Raw genomic sequence first — 22,282 nt, forward strand, 5'->3', positions numbered from 1 at the left:
TTCATGACTTATAGTGTTAAGTATGTTGTCTGGTGGATGCTGTAAAAATCAGAAATAAATATCTCCCACAAGAAAAATAACATTGATATAAAACAAATGAAAAAAATATTGATCAAATTTTTGTGAAAAAAACCTTTTTCAGATGAAATTCAATACTTTTTTCGTAAACATGTTTATATAATTCAAACATGAAGGAATAAAAGTAGGTTAGCATCAATAAGACAATAACACAGCTACAAAAAACCCATATGTGTATGCTTTTTAATGTGGGGGCTAAACCGTAAAAAACATGTATGAAATAGAATGGGAATCATAATTGCTTCTATACTTGTCATTTCACAGTTTATTGCACAATTTTGAAAGATAAAATTGAAGTCATTTCATTTGACAGTTTATTGCACCATTTTGAAAAATAAGAATTAGTCTTTTTCAGATTATTCTAGGAAGAAGGCAACAGTTTTGTAATTTTCAAAGGTGTACCAACAAAATTTGTGATTAGTTAGCAATGTCTGATACAAATGATATAATATTTATCGCTATTTCACAAATATTTTCCTCTGATCTTTTTGACTGATAATTTACTTTGTCAGCACAGTAGAGTGATATGAAAAATTATCGCTAGAGACTAAGAGCACTTGTACAGTTGTTAATGAAATTTATCAAGTTGTCATAGGTAAAATAGGGATAAACAGATTAATTATCATTGGTCATATCAGCTTGATTGCTTTTCTCACTTTCCGCCCTGGCTCAAGCAAGAAAACCAATCTTGTTGAGATGACCAATGATAATCTATAAGTATCCAAGCAATGGCATACATTTATTTTCATTCTAGTTTACAAATAATGTTAAAATACTTCAAATATTGATATTTTGAAGCAGAAATATTCAGTTTAGTATGATGATACACTATATTTTATAAACATGCCAAAAAAGACTTGTTTCACCCTTAGTTTTGTGGTCCCTGTTTCCAGCTTTGTTTATAGCTAATCCTTTTTACGATAATGAGTTATGATAACTTAAACATCTTTAAATTGATGAAAAGCTTTAATGAAATTAACACTCAGATAAGCATAAAATTTTGCTTGGTCCCCACATTTTTTTTTGAAAAATACTCATTGGACATGTTTACTGGGTGATATATTTTTGGAATTGAGTTTTGAAACAAATTTGTGGAAAAAACTTAGTTTCTGGTAAAAACAATCGCAAAGTTTGAGAATAATCTTACTGTTCTTTGATTGTACACTTTCCTGGTACAAATATATAAAACTTGTTATACACACATGCAGAAACAAAATTACAAATTTTGAGAAGCATCTTTTTATTCTTGGATTTCAATGAAAATTGATATATAGCTTAAATGTTTCCCTGTTACACGTATAATCAGATGATTTGGTATAAAATTATAGGGCTCAGATTTCAGCAAAACGCTATATTTATGTAGAACATAATTATCCTGAATTTTTTCCTGTGTCAAATTTTATATAATTTGATACATGTACTTCTTGAACCTTGAAAGCTTTAAGAAAAATAGATAAATAGGTATAGTTTGCGGTTCAAAATTGTTTCCCTGTGAAAAAAATATCTATCATATGATATGATTTAAAATTATAGGGCTCAGATTTCTAAGAATCACTATTTATGTAAAACACATCCTGAATTTTTCCTGGTATCAAATTTAAAACAAATTTATACTTCTTGTACCTTGAAAGTGTATTCCTTTCGTATGTATCAAAATTAATTGTTTATTTCCATGCCTATCTGACATTTCAGTTTTCTACGTATTTTGTGCGGTTTTTTATGCCCCCGCTGAAGCAGAGCGGGCATTAAGTTTTACTCTTGTATGTCCTTCATCTGTTCATACATCCAAAAACTGGTTTTTGCCTCAATCGAATGTCATGAAACTAATACACAATGCTCAGCTATTACCACAAAACTCAGATCAAGTACAAATATTAGTAGTTTTACTTATACATGTGCAGTTCTTCAGTTATGTCTGTTTATAACTTTATATGATATAGAAGCGTGGGCATCATCTGTATCCCATGGACACATTCCCAATAATGGCATTTATTTTGATTCTGCATTTCTACCATGCTTTTCAAGGGATGGCTTTTATTTAGATCAGTTTTAATGATTAAAATATTTCACATTAACACTTAATATTATCTCCCATTGTGGTAATTGATCATTCACCCTTTAAAAATTATAACTATTTACGATATAGTTAGTGACCGTAGTGACTTAATAAGTGATATTAATAAGGATATGATGGTTAAGGTTGTATCCTGATTTACTGTTCTTTAGAGCATTCACCATTATAATAATGTATCATTATAATTATTAAAATTTTCATAAATGTACCCACATTGAATTATTGACTTCCCGAACACTAATTTGCCAATTATTATACCACACACAATTTATTATTATATTACTTATGAAACTTTGTAGATAATAAGGACAGACTGAGTAGATGTGCATATCGCCGGAATATTAAAATGAATTTTTTTTTCTAGGAGTAATGCCCTATATGAACTTAAAAGGCCAAAATATACTACTGCAACAGTTTGTCAACGCAATTCCTCTGGACAGTTTGTTTGTCTAAAAGCTTGCGCTGAGCAAGTGCAAGGGGAAAAGCGTGATGAAAGAATGCAAACAAACATGTTCTGGATGATAAATAGTAAATAAAAAATTCTTAAAGAACAAATGTAAAACAACAAATCATTTAATGTGCTTATCCAGTAACCTTTGTGGGTATATTATTAGTAATGACTAAAACAGTTTACCAAATTGCAGTTGGAATTCTTCTCCCACAAACTCATCAACTGGTAAAATATTTTAACAGTTTGCTCAAGTGAAAGGACTTAGGTTATTAGCATTATCAATTATCCACTGAGAAATAAATTAAAGTTTACAATTGAATGATATATTTGTTACCTTATGTGCTGAGAATTTTTGTTCAACAATTTTATTTTTTATTTATTTTTTTTCTTTTGCAAGAAATTGAAAGTCCTTGTCTTATTTAAAAACTTATTCATTGATAAAACAATGTATGCTAATTATAAGCTAACCTCCCTTCATTTAATAAACCTTATTGTGTTTACAAATAGATTTAAATTGTTATTTATTTTTATTTCACATTGGTAATTTATTGTTTTGAAAGATTTTGGACTCCTGTTGTGTTGTAAATATCCAACTGTGTGTTAATTTTAGACTCATTAGAACATGTTGTGATTTACTTGGTAATCAAATAACTCGCACCTATTTAGTATGCCATACTGTCATAGCTATTTACAGACAGTCTGGGATTATATTTTCTCTATTTTTGTGCTATTTTCACATTTCCTTACAGGTGTCAGAAAAATATTTCTACTCACTATTGAAAAATCTGTTTTTGGCAAATGATTGGTTGAAATTTAATTGTGACGTTAAATTTTTTTGTTTTCTTCTGAATTTTCTTATTGTGACGTCATGAAAAAAGGCGACCATGCCTGATAACGTCACATCAAAAGTACACAACTTTCCTCAAATCTTTGAAAAGGAAGGAAAAAAATCATAAGACAAACAGATTCCACCACTGTAACTAGTGTGTTACCATATTTCTCCACACTCAACAGTTTTAAAATTTTAATTATTTAAAAAGCTTGGCAAACCTCGCGCTTAAAATATTAAAATTTAACTGTCTCGATTGGAGAAATATTGTAATACATGATAAATTAGTAAACTTTCATGGATTGTTGTGAAACTTGGACAGAAGCTTATCTTCAAGACAAAGAAATAGCATGTAATGCTGCGTTCACAAGTACATGTAATTTAATTGAAATCGAATCATATGCCAATTGAAATGTGCTAATCACTTTCACACACTCTTTTTTTTTAATTTGCATTAGCAATGCATTTTCATTAATACAAAACTGTGATGTGGACACTCTCTAAATTGTAAATTGAATAAAATTATAATCATTTAATTGATAATGCAAATTAAAAGTTCAGACAGTAAAGCCAATTTGACGAGCATTGCAATTCATTTTAGAATTTACGTTAGATGTAAAACATTTTTAATGTGAATTAAACTAATTTGAATTGGTTAATGAGAATTGAATTTGAATTACGTGTGAACACAGCATAAAGAAAAGTTTGAATTTAAAAAATCTGTTTTTAACTGATAAATGTTCTCACTTTTTAAGTCAACATTACACTCAGAGGAAACTTTATGAAAGTGAAGGGGGGGGGGGGGGGGCATGGTTTTCAAAACTCTCTTTCAGTGCCTCTTGGTAATTGGTACTAAAGGAAGCTTGAAATTTTAAAGTGCCACATGCTTGTGGCTTATTATCCGTCTAGCGCTAATATGTAATATAATATATATGTTTTTTACTCCACAAATAAGTTATTAAAGTACATGTAAATAAAAGTCCACTTACCTTTACCGGTCTTTATTAACTCCTGGATATATTATCAGCTAATTGTGCCATTATTGGGTAGATCATTAGTATTGATGTTCTTTCATATGTTTACAAATCTGATCAAAAATTCATTGATGAAATTATCAGATATTGGTAAACACTTAGCTATTAAGATTAATATTCATGTGCTTATTGCAATTTTTTACAATTAAAAATCAATTATTTTTGAAAGAAGTTGCTATGATTAAGCAGAAATATTTATTTTGTATGCATGGTACATAAAGAATATTTTATTAAAGTGGGATCTAGCAATTAGACAATATTTATGAAAATTCTTTGGTCTTATTTTTTGTAAGGCTAAGGATGTATTAGTCTACTTTATGGCAATTCTATGGTCTTCTAACTCTTAGCATTAGGACTAAGGATTGTATTAGTCTACTTTATGGCAATTCTTTGGTCTTCTTACTCTTAGCATTACGACTAAGGATTGTATTAGTCTACTTTATGGCAATTCTTTGGTCTTCTTACTCTTAGCATTACGACTAAGGATTGTATTAGTCTACTTTATGGCAATTCTTTGGTCTTCTAACTCTTATCATTACGACTAAGGATTGTATTAGTCTACTTTATGGCAATTCTTTGGTCTTCTATAATCTTAGCACTACGACTAAGGATTGAATTAGTCTACTTTATGGCAATTCTTTGGTCTTCTAACTCTTAGCATTACGACTGAGGATAGTATTAGTCTACTTTATGGCAATTCTTTGGTCTTCTATAATCTTAGCATTACAACTAAGGATTGTATTAGTCTACTTTATGGCAATTCTTTGGTCTTCTAACTCTTAGCATTACGACTGAGGATAGTATTAGTCTACTTTATGGCAATTCTTTGGTCTTCTAACTCTTAGCATTACGACTGAGGATTGTATTAGTCTACTTTATGGCAATTCTTTGATCTTCTATACTCTTAGCATTACGACTAAGGATTGTATTAGTCTACTTTATGGCAATTCTTCGGTCTTCTATACTCTTAGCACTACGACTAAGGATTGTATTAGTCTACTTGATGGCAATTCTATGGTCTTATAACTCTTATCATTACGACTTAGGATTGTATTAGTCTACTTTATGGCAATTCTTCGGTCTTCTATACTCTTAGCATTACGACTAAGGATTGTATTAGTCTACTTTATGGCAATTCTTTGGTCTTCTATAATCTTAGCACTACGACTAAGGATTGAATTAGTCTACTTTATGGCAATTCTTTGGTCTTCTAACTCTTAGCATTACGACTGAGGATAGTATTAGTCTACTTTATGGCAATTCTTTGGTCTTCTATAATCTTAGCATTACAACTAAGGATTGTATTAGTCTACTTTATGGCAATTCTTTGGTCTTCTAACTCTTAGCATTACGACTGAGGATTGTATTAGTCTACTTTATGGCTATTCTTTGGTTTTCTTTATACTCTTAGCATTACGACTAAGGATTGTATTAGTCTACTTTATGGCAATTCTTTGGTCTTCTAACTCTAAGCATTACGACTTAGGATTGTATTAGTCTACTCTATGGCAATTCTTTGGTCTTCTAACTCTTAGCATTACGACTAAGGATTGTATTAGTCTACTTTATGGCAATTCTTTGGTCTTCTAACTCTAAGCATTACGACTGAGGATTGTATTAGTCTACTTTATGGCAATTCTTTGATCTTCTATACTCTTAGCATTACGACTAAGGATTGTATTAGTCTACTTTATGGCAATTCTTCGGTCTTATAACTCTTATCATTACGACTAAGGATTGTATTAGTCTACTTTATGGCAATTCTTTGATCTTCTATACTCTTAGCACTACGACTAAGGATTGTATTAGTCTACTTTATGGCAATTCTTTGGTCTTCTATAATCTTAGCACTACGACTAAGGATTGAATTAGTCTACTTTATGGCAATTCTTTGGTCTTCTAACTCTTAGCATTACGACTGAGGATAGTATTAGTCTACTTTATGGCAATTCTTTGGTCTTCTATAATCTTAGCATTACAACTAAGGATTGTATTAGTCTACTTTATGGCAATTCTTTGGTCTTCTAACTCTTAGCATTAAGACTGAGGATAGTATTAGTCTACTTTATGGCAATTCTTTGGTCTTCTAACTCTTAGCATTACGACTAAGGATTGTATTAGTCTACTTTATGGCAATTCTTTGATCTTCTATACTCTTAGCATTACGACTAAGGATTGTATTAGTCTACTTTATGGCAATTCTTCGGTCTTCTATACTCTTAGCACTACGACTAAGGATTGTATTAGTCTACTTTATGGCAATTCTTTGATCTTCTATACTCTTAGCATTACGACTAAGGATTGTATTAGTCTACTTGATGGCAATTCTTTGGTCTTCTATACTCTTAGCATTACGACTAAGGATTGTATTAGTCTACTTTATGGCAATTCTTTGGTCTTCTATACTCTTAGCATTACGACTAAGGATTGTATTAGTCTACTTTATGGCAATTCTTTAGTCTTCTATAATCTTAGAACTACGACTAAGGATTGAATTAGTCTACTTCATGGCAATTCTTTGGTCTTCTAACTCTTAGCATTACAACTAAGGATTGTTTTAGTCTACTTTATGGCAATTCTTTGGTCTTCTAACTCTTAGCATTACAACTAAGGATTGTTTTAGTCTACTTTATGGCAATTCTTTGGTCTTCTATACTCTTAGCATTACGACTAAGGATTGTATTAGTCTACTTTATGGCAATTCTTTGGTCTTCTCAGCATTACGACTAAGGGTTGTATTAGTCTACTTTATGGCAATTATTTGGTCTTCTTTCATATTGAAGCTAAGGATTGTAAAAGTCTATTTATTACAATTCTTTGGTCTTTTAACACTGAGACTAAGGATTATCAAAGTCCACTCTTTAGTCTTATTTATGTTGAGGCTTAAGTATTGTCAAATCTCCCAATGGCAATTTGTTGGTCTTTTTTTATACTGTGGCTAATGATTGTTATAGTCTACTTATGGCAATTCTTTGGTCTTTTTAACATTAAGGCTAAGGATTATCAAGGTCTATTTATGGCAATTATTTGGTTTTCTTTGATATTAAGGCTAAGGATAGCGAAAGTCTATACTTATGACAATTATTTGGTCTTCTTTGATATTGAGGCTAATAATTGTAAAAGTATAATTAGGGTAATTCTTTGGTCTTATTCACATTAAGGCTAAGGATAGCGAAAGTCTATACTTATGACAATTATTTGGTCTTCTTTGATATTGAGGCTAATAATTGTAAAAGTATAATTAGGGTAATTCTTTGGTCTTCTCCACATTAAGGGTAAGGATAGTGAAAGTCTACTTATGGCAATTATTTGGTCTTCTTTGATATTGAGGCTAATAATTGTAAAAGTATAATTAGGGTAATTCTTTGGTCTTCTCCACATTAAGGGTAAGGATAGTGAAAGTATACTTATGGCAATTATTTGGTCTTCTTTGATATTGAGGCTAATAATTGTAAAAGTATAATTAGGGTAATTCTTTGGTCTTCTCCACATTAAGGGTAAGGATAGTGAAAGTATACTTATGGCAATTATTTAGTCTTCTTTGATATTGAGGCTAATAATTGTAAAAGTATAATTAGGGTAATTCTTTGGTCTTCTCCACATTAAGGCTAAGGATAGTGAAAGTATACTTATGGCAATTATTTGGTCTTCTTTGATATTGAGGCTAATAATTGTAAAAGTATAATTAGGATAATTCTTTGGTCTTCTCCACATTAAGGCTAAGGATAGTGAAAGTATACTTATGGCAATTATTTGGTCTTCTTTGATATTGAGGCTAATAATTGTAAAAGTATAATTAGGGTAATTCTTTGGTCTTCTCCACATTAAGGCTAAGGATAGTGAAAGTATACTCATGACAATTATTTGGTCTTCTTTGATATTGAGGCTAATAATTGTAAAAGTATAATTAGGGTAATTCTTTGGTCATCTCCACATTAAGGCTAAGGATAGTGAAAGTATACTTATGGCAATTATTTGGTCTTCTTTGATATTGAGGCTAATAATTGTAAAAGTATAATTAGGGTAATTCTTTGGTCTCCTCCACATTAAGGGTAAGGATAGTGAAAGTATACTTATGGCAATTATTTGATCTTCTTTGATATTGAGGCTAATAATTGTAAAATTATAATTAGGGCAATTCTTTGGTCTCCTCCACATTAAGGCTAAGGATAGTGAAAGTCTACTTATGACAATTATTTGGTCTTCTTTGATATTGAGGCTAATAATTGTAAAAGTATAATTAGGGTAATTCTTTGGTCTTCTCCACATTAAGGGTAAGGATAGTGAAAGTATACTTATGGCAATTATTTGGTCTTCTTTGATATTGAGGCTAATAATTGTAAAAGTATAATTAGGGTAATTCTTTGGTCTTCTCCACATTAAGGGTAAGGATAGTGAAAGTCTATACTTATGACAATTATTTGGTCTTCTTTGATATTGAGGCTAATAATTGTAAAAGTATAATTAGGGTATTCAATTCTTTGGTCTCCTCCACATTAAGGGTAAGGATAGTGAAAGTATACTTATGGCAATTATTTGGTCTTCTTTGATATTGAGGCTAATAATTGTAAAAGTATAATTAGGGTAATTCTTTGGTCTTCTCCACATTAAGGCTAAGGATAGTGAAAGTCTACTTATGACAATTATTTGATCTTCTTTGATATTGAGGCTAATAATTGTAAAAGTATAATTAGGGTAATTCTTTGGTCTTCTCCACATTAAGGGTAAGGATAGTGAAAGTATACTTATGGCAATTATTTGGTCTTCTTTGATATTGAGGCTAATAATTGTAAAAGTATAATTAGGGTAATTCTTTGGTCTTCTCCACATTAAGGCTAAGGATAGTGAAAGTCTACTTATGACAATTATTTGATCTTCTTTGATATTGAGGCTAATAATTGTAAAAGTATAATTAAGGCAATTCTTTGGTCATCTCCACATTAAGGCTAAGGATAGTGAAAGTAAACTTATGGCAATTATTTGGTCTTCTTTGATATTGAGGCTAATAATTGTAAAAGTATAATTAAGGCAATTCTTTGGTCATCTCCACGTTAAGGCTAAGGATAGTGAAAGTATACTTATGGCAATTATTTGGTCTTCTTTGATATTGAGGCTAATAATTGTAAAAGTATAATTAGGGCAATTCTTTGGTCTTCTCCACATTAAGGCTAAGGATAGTGAAAGTATACTTATGACAATTATTTGGTCTTCTTTGATATTGAGGCTAATAATTGTAAAAGTATAATTAGGGTAATTCTTTGGTCTTCTCCGCATTAAGGGTAAGGATAGTGAAAGTATACTTATGGCAATTATTTGGTCTTCTTTGATATTGAGGCTAATAATTGTAAAAGTATAATTAGGGTAATTCTTTGGTCTTCTCCACATTAAGGCTAAGGATAGTGAAAGTATACTTATGACAATTATTTGGTCTTCTTTGATATTGAGGCTAATAATTGTAAAAGTATAATTAGGGTAATTCTTTGGTCTCCTCCACATTAAGGGTAAGGATAGTGAAAGTCTACTTATGACAATTATTTGGTCTTCTTTGATATTGAGGCTAATAATTGTAAAAGTATAATTAGGGTAATTCTTTGGTCTTCTCCACATTAAGGCTAAGGATAGTGAAAGTACACTCATGGCAATTATTTGGTCTTCTTTGATATTGAGGCTAATAATTGTAAAAGTATAATTAGGGTAATTCTTTGGTCTTCTCCACATTAAGGGTAAGGATAGTGAAAGTATACTTATGGCAATTATTTGGTCTTCTTTGATATTGAGGCTAATAATTGTAAAAGTATAATTAGGGCAATTCTTTGGTCTTCTCCACATTAAGGGTAAGGATAGTGAAAGTCTACTTATGGCAATTATTTGGTCTTCTTTGATATTGAGGCTAATAATTGTAAAAGTATAATTAGGGTAATTCTTTGGTCTCCTCCACTTTAAGGGTAAGGATAGTGAAAGTATACTTATGGCAATTATTTGGTCTTCTTTGATATTGAGGCTAATAATTGTAAAAGTATAATTAGGGTAATTCTTTGGTCTCCTCCACTTTAAGGGTAAGGATAGTGAAAGTATACTTATGGCAATTATTTGGTCTTCTTTGATATTGAGGCTAATAATTGTAAAAGTATAATTAGGGCTATTCTTTGGTCTTCTCAACATTAAGGCTAAGGATAGTGAAAGTATACTTATGACAATTATTTGGTCTTCTTTGATATTGAGGCTAATAATTGTAAAAGTATAATTAGGGTAATTCTTTGGTCTCCTCCACATTTAGGGTAAGGATAGTGAAAGTCTACTTATGACAATTATTTGGTCTTCTTTGATATTGAGGCTAATAATTGTAAAAGTATAATTAGGGTAATTCTTTGGTCTTCTCCACATTAAGGGTAAGGATAGTGAAAGTCTACTTATGGCAATTATTTGGTCTTCTTTGATATTGAGGCTAATAATTGTAAAAGTATAATTAGGGTAATTCTTTGGTCTTCTCCACATTAAGGGTAAGGATAGTGAAAGTCTACTTATGGCAATTATTTGGTCTTCTTTGATATTGAGGCTAATAATTGTAAAAGTATAATTAGGGTAATTCTTTGGTCTTCTCCACATTAAGGCTAAGGATAGCGAAAGTCTATACTTATGACAATTATTTGGTCTTCTTTGATATTGAGGCTAATAATTGTAAAAGTATAATTAGGGTAATTCTTTGGTCTTCTCCACATTAAGGGTAAGGATAGTGAAAGTCTACTTATGGCAATTATTTGGTCTTCTTTGATATTGAGGCTAATAATTGTAAAAGTATAATTAGGGTAATTCTTTGGTCTTCTCCACATTAAGGGTAAGGATAGTGAAAGTCTACTTATGGCAATTATTTGGTCTTCTTTGATATTGAGGCTAATAATTGTAAAAGTATAATTAGGGTAATTCTTTGGTCTTCTCCACATTAAGGCTAAGGATAGCGAAAGTCTATACTTATGACAATTATTTGGTCTTCTTTGATATTGAGGCTAATAATTGTAAAAGTATAATTAGGGTGATTCTTTGGTCTTCTCCACATTAAGGGTAGGATAGTGAAAGTCTACTTTTGGCAATTATTTGGTCTTCTTTGATATTGAGGCTAATAATTGTAAAAGTATAATTAGGGTAATTCTTTGGTCTTCTCCACATTAAGGGTAAGGATAGTGAAAGTATACTTATGGCAATTATTTGGTCTTCTTTGATATTGAGGCTAATAATTGTAAAAGTATAATTAGGGTATTCAATTCTTTGGTCTCCTCCACATTAAGGGTAAGGATAGTGAAAGTATACTTATGGCAATTATTTGGTCTTCTTTGATATTGAGGCTAATAATTGTAAAAGTATAATTAGGGTATTCAATTCTTTGGTCTTCTCCACATTAAGGGTAAGGATAGTGAAAGTCTACTTATGGCAATTATTTGGTCTTCTTTGATATTGAGGCTAACAATTGTAAAAGTATAATTATGGCAATTCTTTGGTCTTCTCCACATTAAGGGTAAGGATAGTGAAAGTACACTTATGGCAATTATTTGGTCTTCTTTGATATTGAGGCTAATAATTGTAAAAGTATAATTAGGGTAATTCTTTGGTCTTCTCATCATTAAGGGTAAGGATAGTGAAAGTCTACTTATGGCAATTATTTGGTCTTCTTTGATATTGAGGCTAATAATTGTAAAAGTATAATTAAGGCAATTCTTTGGTCATCTCCACATTAAGGGTAAGGATAGTGAAAGTCTACTTATGACAATTATTTGGTCTTCTTTGATATTGAGGCTAATAATTGTAAAAGTATAATTATGGTAATTCTTTGGTCTTCTCCACATTAAGGGTAAGGATAGTGAAAGTATACTTATGGCAATTATTTGGTCTTCTTTGATATTGAGGCTAATAATTGTAAAAGTATAATTAGGGTATTCAATTCTTTGGTCTCCTCCACATTAAGGGTAAGGATAGTGAAAGTATACTTATGGCAATTATTTGGTCTTCTTTGATATTGAAGCTAAGGATTGTAAAAGTATAATTAGGGCAATTCTTCGGTCTTCTTTGATATTGATCGAGGCTAAGGATTATCAAATTCTATTCTTTAATCTTATTTATTTTGAGGATAAGGAATGTCAAAGTCTTCTTATTGCAATTCTTTGGTCTTCTCCACCTTTAGGCTACAGATTATCAAAGTCTCCTTATGGCAATTATTTGTTTTTTTTCATATTGAGGCTAAGGATTATCAAAGTCTACTTATGGTAATCTTTTGATATACTTTTAGTTGAAGCTAAAGATTAGCGAAGTATACTAAGTAGACTCTACCTATGGAAATTTTTTAGTCTTCTTTACACAGAACTATTTAAAGGATTGTCAAAGTCTACTCTACTAACAAATGGCAATTCTTTAATCTTTTCTACAATGAGACTAAGGTTTATCAATCAGTAGTACTTTATCTAAAATCAGGTTTGTATACTGCTTTGTGACACTAAAAGTTTATGGAACCTGGCTACAGGACAGACCAAATTAAAAAGATGTACAAGTTATCAAGTGATAAAAACCTGTTTGTTTCAAGAAAAATGTCATTGGGAAGAAATCACTATGGATCTTCTCATGATGTTTTATTATGATTAAAACTTGTGAATGTCCATTATATTTCTTGCAAAGTGGCCATTGTTTGAATGAAAAATTCATGTGGACTAATTTGTGGAAAGATCATAAAATATAGATTAATGATTATTCCTAGTGTAGGCATACTAAAAGCCAGAAGGATGTCAAAGAAAATAATGATCTTGATTTAATTTACAGACAATTAGTTTGACATATCTTTCATTTATATTATAAGTTCAAAGACAAGAACAACTTACTTGACAGGCCATACAGTGACTTAAGGTCAAGTTACAGTAAATGGGCTATGTCTTCGATTTCAGTAAAATTTGGCATACAGCTCTGGCTCGATGAACTTCAACTGAAAATCGAAATAATAATGCATTTATCTCAATTATCATTTGAAATATTACTGATTGAATTCTTACAAAATGGGTGAACATTTGTATAGAAAGCACATAAAATCGACGAAAATCCTTCTAAAATTTGTCTTAAAATCGCCAAATCTCTAATTCTACTCTATAGATTTTTCTTAAAAAACTATATGTTGTTGATACATAAATTTCCGTTATAATGATGCAAAATAAAGATAGGGTCACCGACTTCGTTTTTACAGTATACATCATTTAAAGTTGCGTTCTTTGTGAAAAAATCCAACAAAATGTCGAAATAATCGTAACGTTATCGCGTTGATTTTTGACGTTTTTCACTACCAATAAGGTAACAAATTGATTATTTGATAAAAAACGAAGTCGGTGACCCTATGATTATTTTATATCATTAAAACAGAAATTTATGTGTCAACAATATATAGTTTTTTAAGAAAAATCTATGGAGTAGAATAAGAGATTTGGCGATTTTAAGACAAATTTTAGAAGGTTTTTTGCCGATTTTATGTGCTTTCTATACAAATGTTCACCCATATTAAGAGATATCAATCTGCAACTTTTCAGCAAATAAAAGAGATAAATGTATTATTTTTTCGATTTTCAGTTGTAGTTCAACGAGCCAATGTTGTATGCAATTTTGTAGCAAAATCTGCGACATAGCCCATTTACTGTTCCTTTACCTTAATCATTAGTTGTGAACTTCTATGTCATTTGTTCTCTGATGGAGAGTTGTCTCATTGGAAATCATTCCACAATTTCTCATATTTTGTATGAGTTGTGATGTTGTCTTTTGAGATGAAATGTCCACAGAATGTTTAAAAAAAACAATAATGTAAAGAAATATGATATGAAGGGGTGGGTACTGGTAATAAACCAAGTAATTTGAATGTATTTAAAACACATTAATGTAATGGTTATAAAACAAGTAAATGTACTGGTAAAAGACAAGTTAATATACTGGTAATAAAAAAAAGTGAATGTACTGGTAAAAAGACAAGTAAATGTACAGGTAATAAAACAAGTTGATGTAGTCGTGATAAAACAAGTAAATGTACAGGTAATAAAACAAGTAAATGTTCAGGTAATAAAACAAGTAAATGTACAGGTAATAAAACAAGTTAATGTTCAGGTAATAAAACAAGTAAATGTTCAGGTAATAAAACAAGTAAATGTACTGGTAATAAAGCAAGTAAATGTACTGGTAATAAAAGAAGTAAATGTACTGGTAATAATACAAGTAAATGTACTGGTAATAAAAGAAGTAAATGTACAGGTAATAAAACAAGTAAATGTTCAGGTATTTAAACAAGTAAATGTTCAGGTAATAAAACAAGTAAATGTCCAGGTAATAAAACAAGTAAATGTTCAGGTAATAAAACAAGTAAATGTTCAGGTTATAAAACAAGTAAATGTTCAGGTTATAAAACAAGTAAATGTTCAGGTAATAAAGCAAGTAAATGTACTGGTGATAAAAGAAGTAAATGTACTGGTAATGACAGAAGTAAATGTACTGGTAATAAAAGAAGTAAATGTTCTGGTAATAAAACAAGTAAATGTGCTGTAAAAAAACCAAGTTGATGTACTGGTAATAAAACAAGTAAATGTACTGGTAATAAAACAAGTAAATGTGCTGTAAAAAAACCAAGTTGATGTACTGGTAATAAAACAAGTAAATGTACTGGTAATAAAACAAGTTGATGTATTAGTGATAAAACAAGTAAATGTACTGGTAATACGACAAGTAAATGTACTGGTAATAAGACATGTTGATGTACTGGTGATAAAACAAGTAAATGTACTGGTGATAAAACAAGTTGATGTACTGGTGATAAAACAAGTAAATGTACTGGTAATAAAAAAACAGTAATTTAGTTGGATTCACTTTCAACATTTCGGAGTTAAGTACCTTTATAACATTGTATGCAAGCAGGAGAGACATTGACACATTCTCTGTTTATATAAGTATGAAATTCGCCTTGAGAAAATCCTCATTGGAAAGTGTTGGGTAGAATTTTTATGAAATATTAATTTCAAAATTATTTTATTATTTTTATTATTGCGATGTTTATTGTGTCCTATTCTTTATAATTATTGTAAACGATATCCTGAATTATCTTTGTACAAAGTTAGTAATAAGGTTCTTTTAAACAGTAATACATTTTGTATTAGTGTAATAATGTTTCTGTATATTTACAGGCTGAAAATGGGACCATCTCAAAGACGAAACCTACACAAGTGCAGGTGGATCCACTTATTTGTGAAGAAATCCGTCACGCCAGACTTGAAAGTCAGGCTGCCATAGCAACAGTTGTGGAACAGTATAAAGTAAGAAAACATAAATATGTTTAGAATTTAAAGATATAGCTAAACAATCTGTCAGTTCTATAAGGAATTGTTATGGTTTCACAACTTTGAGTGTATCAGGTTCAATACCCCATTTTCTACATTTTAAGAAAATGTCTGTACCAAGTCAGGAGTATGACAGCTGTTATCCATTCATTTGATGTGTTTGGGCGATTGATTTTGCCATTTGGTTAGGGAATTTCCGTTTTGAATTTTCCTCTGAGTTAGTATTTTTGTGAATTTTCTTTTTAGTGTATGCTAGACTAGGCTCATTGTAGAGGTAGATACTCACCTTTTTGTCTGTTTAACTGTCGCCTGTGGCTTCCATATCGTGTGTCAATTGTAAAATACTACTTAGAGAACTTTTAAATGATATTTACACTCAGATTTCATTTAAAAAGTAGTGATTTACTTTTAGAAAGTAAATACCAGAAAAAGATTACAAGTGCTTGATAAATATTATTGACTGAAAAAAATTGTACATTGATAGAACCATATTAGAAATGGATTTTATCTATGAAAATGTAAGAGGCTATACAAAAACTATAGCTTATGGACCTCTCATTTCACATAAGGAAAATAAGGATTTTCATTTGATAACAGTTCTGTAAAAATTAAGAATAAATGTAATGAAATATTGATTTGTTGATTCTAAATCAATATCCCAACCTTTAGAAGTTTATCTTGGCTTAATAATTGCTTCAACTACTTAACTATTTAAGCCACACCTAATTGTAGTGAAATTGTTAATTGCGACTATAGTAAAATTTTGTTTCCAAGTGACATACAAACAAATGTTCAGCACTCTAGACCACTTGAGGTTGTACTGTTACCTTGCCACCTTAGTTAAATCTAAAGATAGACATAAGATACAAGTTTAAAGCATGTATAGATGTTATATAGTTATTGTTTTTTATGCCTCATTTATAGGCATTATGTTTTTTTGTCTTTGTGTTCATTCAATCTGGATGCTTCAGACTTTGTTTATAGATGCCTTATGTTACGAAGTTTCTGTCTCTCACATGACAATTGTCCTTGACCTCATTTTCACGGTTCAGTGACTACTTGAAAAAAAAAAGATTTTTTGTAAGGTTAATTTCTCTCTTATTATGAGTAAAAAGATACTGTAAATTCAGAAATTATTGCTAGGTTTTTATTATTGCGCAAAATGCGCAATAATTTAAACTCGCATTTTCAAATATTTTGTATGAATTAAACAGGATTTTTCTCAAATTCGTAAAAATTAAAATCGTATTTAAGTGTAAAATGAAAAAAATCGCAATAATAAATGCACACAATAATTTCTGAATTTGCAGTAACTATATTTGGTATGTGCATACCTTGAATGGTCCTCATGCCTATCAAACAGTTTTCATTTGACCTCTTCCTCATTTTATGGATCAGTGCAACAATCAATCAATCATTTCATGGATCAGTGAACAAGATTAAGTTTTGGTGGTCAAGTCTATATCTCAGATACTATCAGCAATAGGTCTAGTTTATTTGGTGGATGGAAGGATTGTACGATGTACATTTACAACTGTAAGATGTCATCTAATCTTGACCTCATTTCCATGGTTTATTGCTCTTTGTTAAGTTTTTGTGTTTTGGTCTGTTTTTCTGAAACTATATGCAATAGGTCTACCATATTTGGTGTATGGACATATTTATGATGTACATGTTAGACTTGTAGGTTTTATTTGACCTTGACCTCATTTTCATGGTTCATTGCTCAGTGTTAAGTTTTTGTGTTAAGATCTGTTCTTCTTAAACTATAAGCAATAGGTCAACAATACTTGTTTTGGAAGGATTGTAAGCCTGGTATGGTTCATCTGACCTTGACCTAATTATTCCTGGTTCATTTGTCAATGTTTAGTTTTTCTTGGTTAAGTCTGTACTTAAGAACCTATATGTAATAGGTCAACTTATTATTATCAGTGTATTGAAAGGTTGTAACGTGTACATGTATTTATCCTTCAGTTTATATGACCTTGACCTCATTTTCTTAGATTAAGTTAAGTTTATGGGAAAGTTGAAGTAAAGCTTTAAACTCTTATTTGTGATTTTGTCTGTGTTTCAAGTACTATAAGTTAATGATAAGTAAAACAGGCCAGACCATTAAGCATGTCCACTCTTGTTTTGAATTATAGTTAAAGAATTGTAACATTTGTATTATTGTTAAAGTAAAACTGAATTATTTGAATTTTTTTACAGGAATTGTCAAAGCAATGTATTTCACAACAAGAGGAGGTGCTAAGAGAATGTAAACAATTACTTAAGCAAGAGCAGGAGATTCAAACTCAGACATTACGTCAGCAACAAGTAAGTGAACAAATACTTCAGCAGGAGGATTACGTCAGCAACAAGTAAGTGAACAATTCCTTAAGCAAGAGCAGGAGATTCAAACTCAGACATTACGTCAGCAACAAGAAAGTGAACAACAGAAACTTCAATGAAGAAACACAACATAATTGTTCAAACACTTGCATATGGGACCAGCTAATGATTGAAAATCATGGGGGATGATCAAAGAGGAGGGGCAATAGGGGGTCTGTTAACATGTTAACAACACCTCGATTTTGGTTAAAACAGTTAACAAAAATGCAAAAATGCTGATAACAGTTAACAAAGTGGGTAAAAAACAGTTAACAGCTTTAGTTTATCTCAGATAACAGTAAACAACACCTTGAAAAGGGCCAAAACATGTTAGCATTAAAAGGTATTGCCCCCCCTCCCCCCATCAAACAGGTTGTGTGATAAAAAGCTAGATTGCCCTTGCCACTATTTTATGCTCCCTGAAATTTTTTTAATGAAATGATAATCCCTAGAGTGTATATATAGATAGTATGAGCATTTGCCTTAAATAATCATAGTGAAAAAGAAATAGAAGCAATAAGGGATGATAAGAGTTTACCTTGCAGCTGACAGTTCAATTAAATGGTCAGTCAAATACTATAAAGATAATTATGGAGATTTAGTGTTGACATGTATTTCATTTGTATTTATTTTGTGAAAATTTGCTTTTTGATGTTATCATTTTGTTATTTTAAACCAATGAGAATCACACACAGAAATGTTCCCACTGTTGGAAAATAAACATCAATGTTTGTCATATAGGCACTGCACTGGTAATGTCAACAAGATATGTATTTAATTTCCTTTACATCGTAGAAATTTTACGATCCGATTTTATCAGATTAACTTTTAATAGATATTGATATAGGTGATTAATTTTTTTAAACTAATTGATTTTGTAACTTATTTATCATGAAAATGTATTTAATAAAATTCTATGGAAATAAAATCGGGCAGACCAGATTTTTTATTTTTTTTATTTTTTGAAATATGATTCAGTTTAATGTTAAAGTCAATATTACGATTTGATTGTTAATTGAAATATTTTAGTAGAATACACAGAGTTGATTTTATGTCATAGAAATATAGTCTTCATTGCTGTACAGGGTAGTTCCTGGTTCAGTGTAAATAAATAGAGACACAATATAAAAATCATTGAAATATCAATACAGAAATACATCTAGTAATTAAGGATGTTAGCTTTTCTATTTAAAAATAACAAGATTTTTTTCAAAATTGTAACAAATTGATAATATATATTTATGGAACTAAAAGTTCTGACCTTGTTTTTGAGATATGAGCCAATGAAATTTTAAAACTAGAAAAGATTTTTCATACTTTTAACCTGTTTCCTTTCAAAAATTAACAAGGATTTTATAAGATTTTCAAAAATCCTATTTAGATTATATGTTATGAAAGGAAACTCAGATTATAGGGCAAACTTTTTAAATAGCACCATCTGAAAAGAAAGTGATAAATCAGATAAGCTAACTTCCAGAACGGTACTGTAAATTATTTTACATTTTATCCTCTTGAGGTAGAATATTTTGTGATATGTAAAAATACATTAGGACCTTTGAGTCTGAAATAAAGGTTAACATATCTTATCCTATGATCTTGGTAATAAGCTGACACTGATATCAGACATAATATCAACATTTTCTGAGCATTTAGTTATGTCTCATGAGCACTAATGAGTTGGAAGTCACATTCTTTAGAAGCAAAGTAATGCAAATATGATTTGTCATGTATCCAACTGTGATCATCTATATAATTATATGAAATATAATTGTCATGAAGTTTGCTGGAAAGGACAAAAATGATATATTATATGTCACAGTATGAGGTAAAACTATGGTAATTTGAATTCCAACAGTTTGATAATTTCACAGACAAAAGTTAGAAGTAATATTGTCAACAAATAGCTAGACATGACACTAATTAAAATAAGAATTGTAAGAATACATCCTGGAATGAAAGGCATGCAGTAACCCATGTACATTTAATTATTTCAGAAAGAAGAGTTTTCAAAAGCTGTGGAAGAACAGAAATTAAGATTAAAAAAGGAATCATCTGAAATGATACAAGAGCTGGTGGCTGAACAAAAGGTTTGGCATTAAACAAATCTGTATGACATCTGGTTATTATATATTATTAACATGAGGTGAATAAGTTAGGTTGAGTTTTTAAGTCTCTCTCTGGCAGCCATCTTGGATGATGGATTGGCTTCAATGTAACAACACTTGGTAAGCTATATATAAGGAACATTCATGTCAAGTTGGTTTCATTCAATTCAGTTGTTCTCTAAAATAAGACATGTGTAGGTATTGTCCATAGGGTCCTATGTTAAACTAAGTTCCCCAACATCATTTTATTGTTTAATAAGTTCAAGATCTAATACTGCCTGCTGTGGAACAAACACCCCCATTGATACAGGAACTGTGTATATTTCTAAATCATCTCTGTCTGGTCTGATTTTGATGTCCCACCTATGATAGTAGAGGGGCATTTTGTTTTCTGGTCTGTGGGTCTGTTGTACTGTTTGTCTGTTCGTCTGTCCTTCAGGTTAAAGTTTTTGGTCAAGGTAGTTTTTCATGACGTTGAAGTCCAATCAATTCAAAACTTAGTACACATGTTTCCTATGATATGATCTTTCTAATTTAAATGCCAAACTAGATTTTTGGCCCAAATTTTGTTGTCCATTGAACATAGAAAATGATAGTGTGAGTGGGGCATGTTGTTTACTATGGACACATTCTTGTATTATCATGGTTTTTATGCCCCGCCTACAATAGTAGAGGGGCATTTTGTTTTCTGGTCAGTGAGTCTGTTCGTCCGTCTGTTTGTTCGTCCGTTCGTTCGTCTGTCTGTTCGTTCGTTCGTCTGTCTGTTCGTTTGTCCGTCTGTCCTGCTTCAGGTTAAAGTTTTTGGTCAAGGTAATTTTTGATGAAGTTGAAGTCCAATCGACTTCAAACTTAGTACACATATTCCCAATGATATGATCTTTCTAATTTTAATGCCAAATTAGAGTTTTTATTCCAATTACACGGTCCACTGAACATGAAAAATGATAGTGCGAGTGGGGCATTAGTGTACTGAGGACACATTCTTGTTTTTGGTCAGAAATGGAGTTTAAAACATTAAGAAAGATGAAATGATAAAAATGTTGAGAAGCTTTCTGCAAAACAAATGATGGTAATTTTGAAAATTGAGATTCACTTGAGAATGCTGCATACTCTTATTTTAATATCTCAACTAGATATATCCATTAAAATGTACTGAAGATGATGGTATTTCCCTTTTTAGACATCTTATTGAATTTCATATATTTTCTATCTGCCATAGCTATGGATAAAAGTAAAATTAATGGGTAGTTAAGATATCATTTTGCATTATAAACACAATATCAAATGTAAAAATGTGTATGATTCACATTTTACATGGTTCTTGGGTCCAGTGGTTACTAAATAATACAACCTTATTTGCTCTAGAAAATTACTTGAAACTTTCGTAGGAAAGAATTGTCTGCTAAGATATGTAAAAAGAGATTTTTTTTAATTTCAGAAAGAATTTGATTTCCAAATGGAAAAGGAAAAAGAAAAGTATGAAAAGAGATTACAAGAAGGTTTAGAGGTATATATAAAACCTACATTTTAGTCAATGTTTCAAATCTTGGTCTCAGTGATCTAAACAATTGATCAGCACTGAGTAACTAGCCAGTCAACACTGAGTTTAATAGTTTTAACACAGCTCTTGGCAAGGTGTGTTCGACTCCAATCTTCACTGACAGGAGAAGTCAGTTTTCCTGCACAAGATTGATTCTCTCTTGAAACTCCATGTTTTGCATATTTCATTTTAATGCAATATACTGGAAGACTAAAAGTAAATTTGTAAGACAAACTTCAGATACATAAGTACTTTAATCTGTCTTGTTAACAGCCTAAGGATGTTATTAAAGAGATATATATATAGATTCTACCACTGCATCTAGTGTGATTCAATATTTATCCACTGGAGACAGTTAAGTTTTCAAATTTAAAAAGCGAGGCTTGCAGAGCGTTTTAAATATTGAAAATTTAACTGTTGAGAGTATTACACAAGATTTGGTAGTGGAATCTGTTTCTCAAA

The 22,282-nt window shown here is 30.6% G+C and overlaps 1 protein-coding gene across 1 annotated transcript in view; it reads left to right on the plus strand.

Annotated features, from left to right (window-relative positions):
* Nucleotides 1-22,282, plus strand: part of LOC134685143 (putative uncharacterized protein DDB_G0271982) — a 67,635-nt gene that overhangs the window by 34,772 nt on the left and 10,581 nt on the right. Inside the window, exons 6-9 of the mRNA XM_063544614.1 lie at nt 15,653-15,781; nt 18,014-18,121; nt 20,170-20,262; nt 21,719-21,787. Of these exons, the coding sequence (XP_063400684.1) occupies nt 15,653-15,781; nt 18,014-18,121; nt 20,170-20,262; nt 21,719-21,787 (399 nt within the window). The remainder of the gene's footprint in view (nt 1-15,652; nt 15,782-18,013; nt 18,122-20,169; nt 20,263-21,718; nt 21,788-22,282) is intronic.

This window comes from Mytilus trossulus, chromosome 9 (genome assembly GCF_036588685.1).
Source record: "Mytilus trossulus isolate FHL-02 chromosome 9, PNRI_Mtr1.1.1.hap1, whole genome shotgun sequence".
NCBI classification, from domain to species: Eukaryota; Metazoa; Mollusca; class Bivalvia; order Mytilida; family Mytilidae; genus Mytilus; species Mytilus trossulus.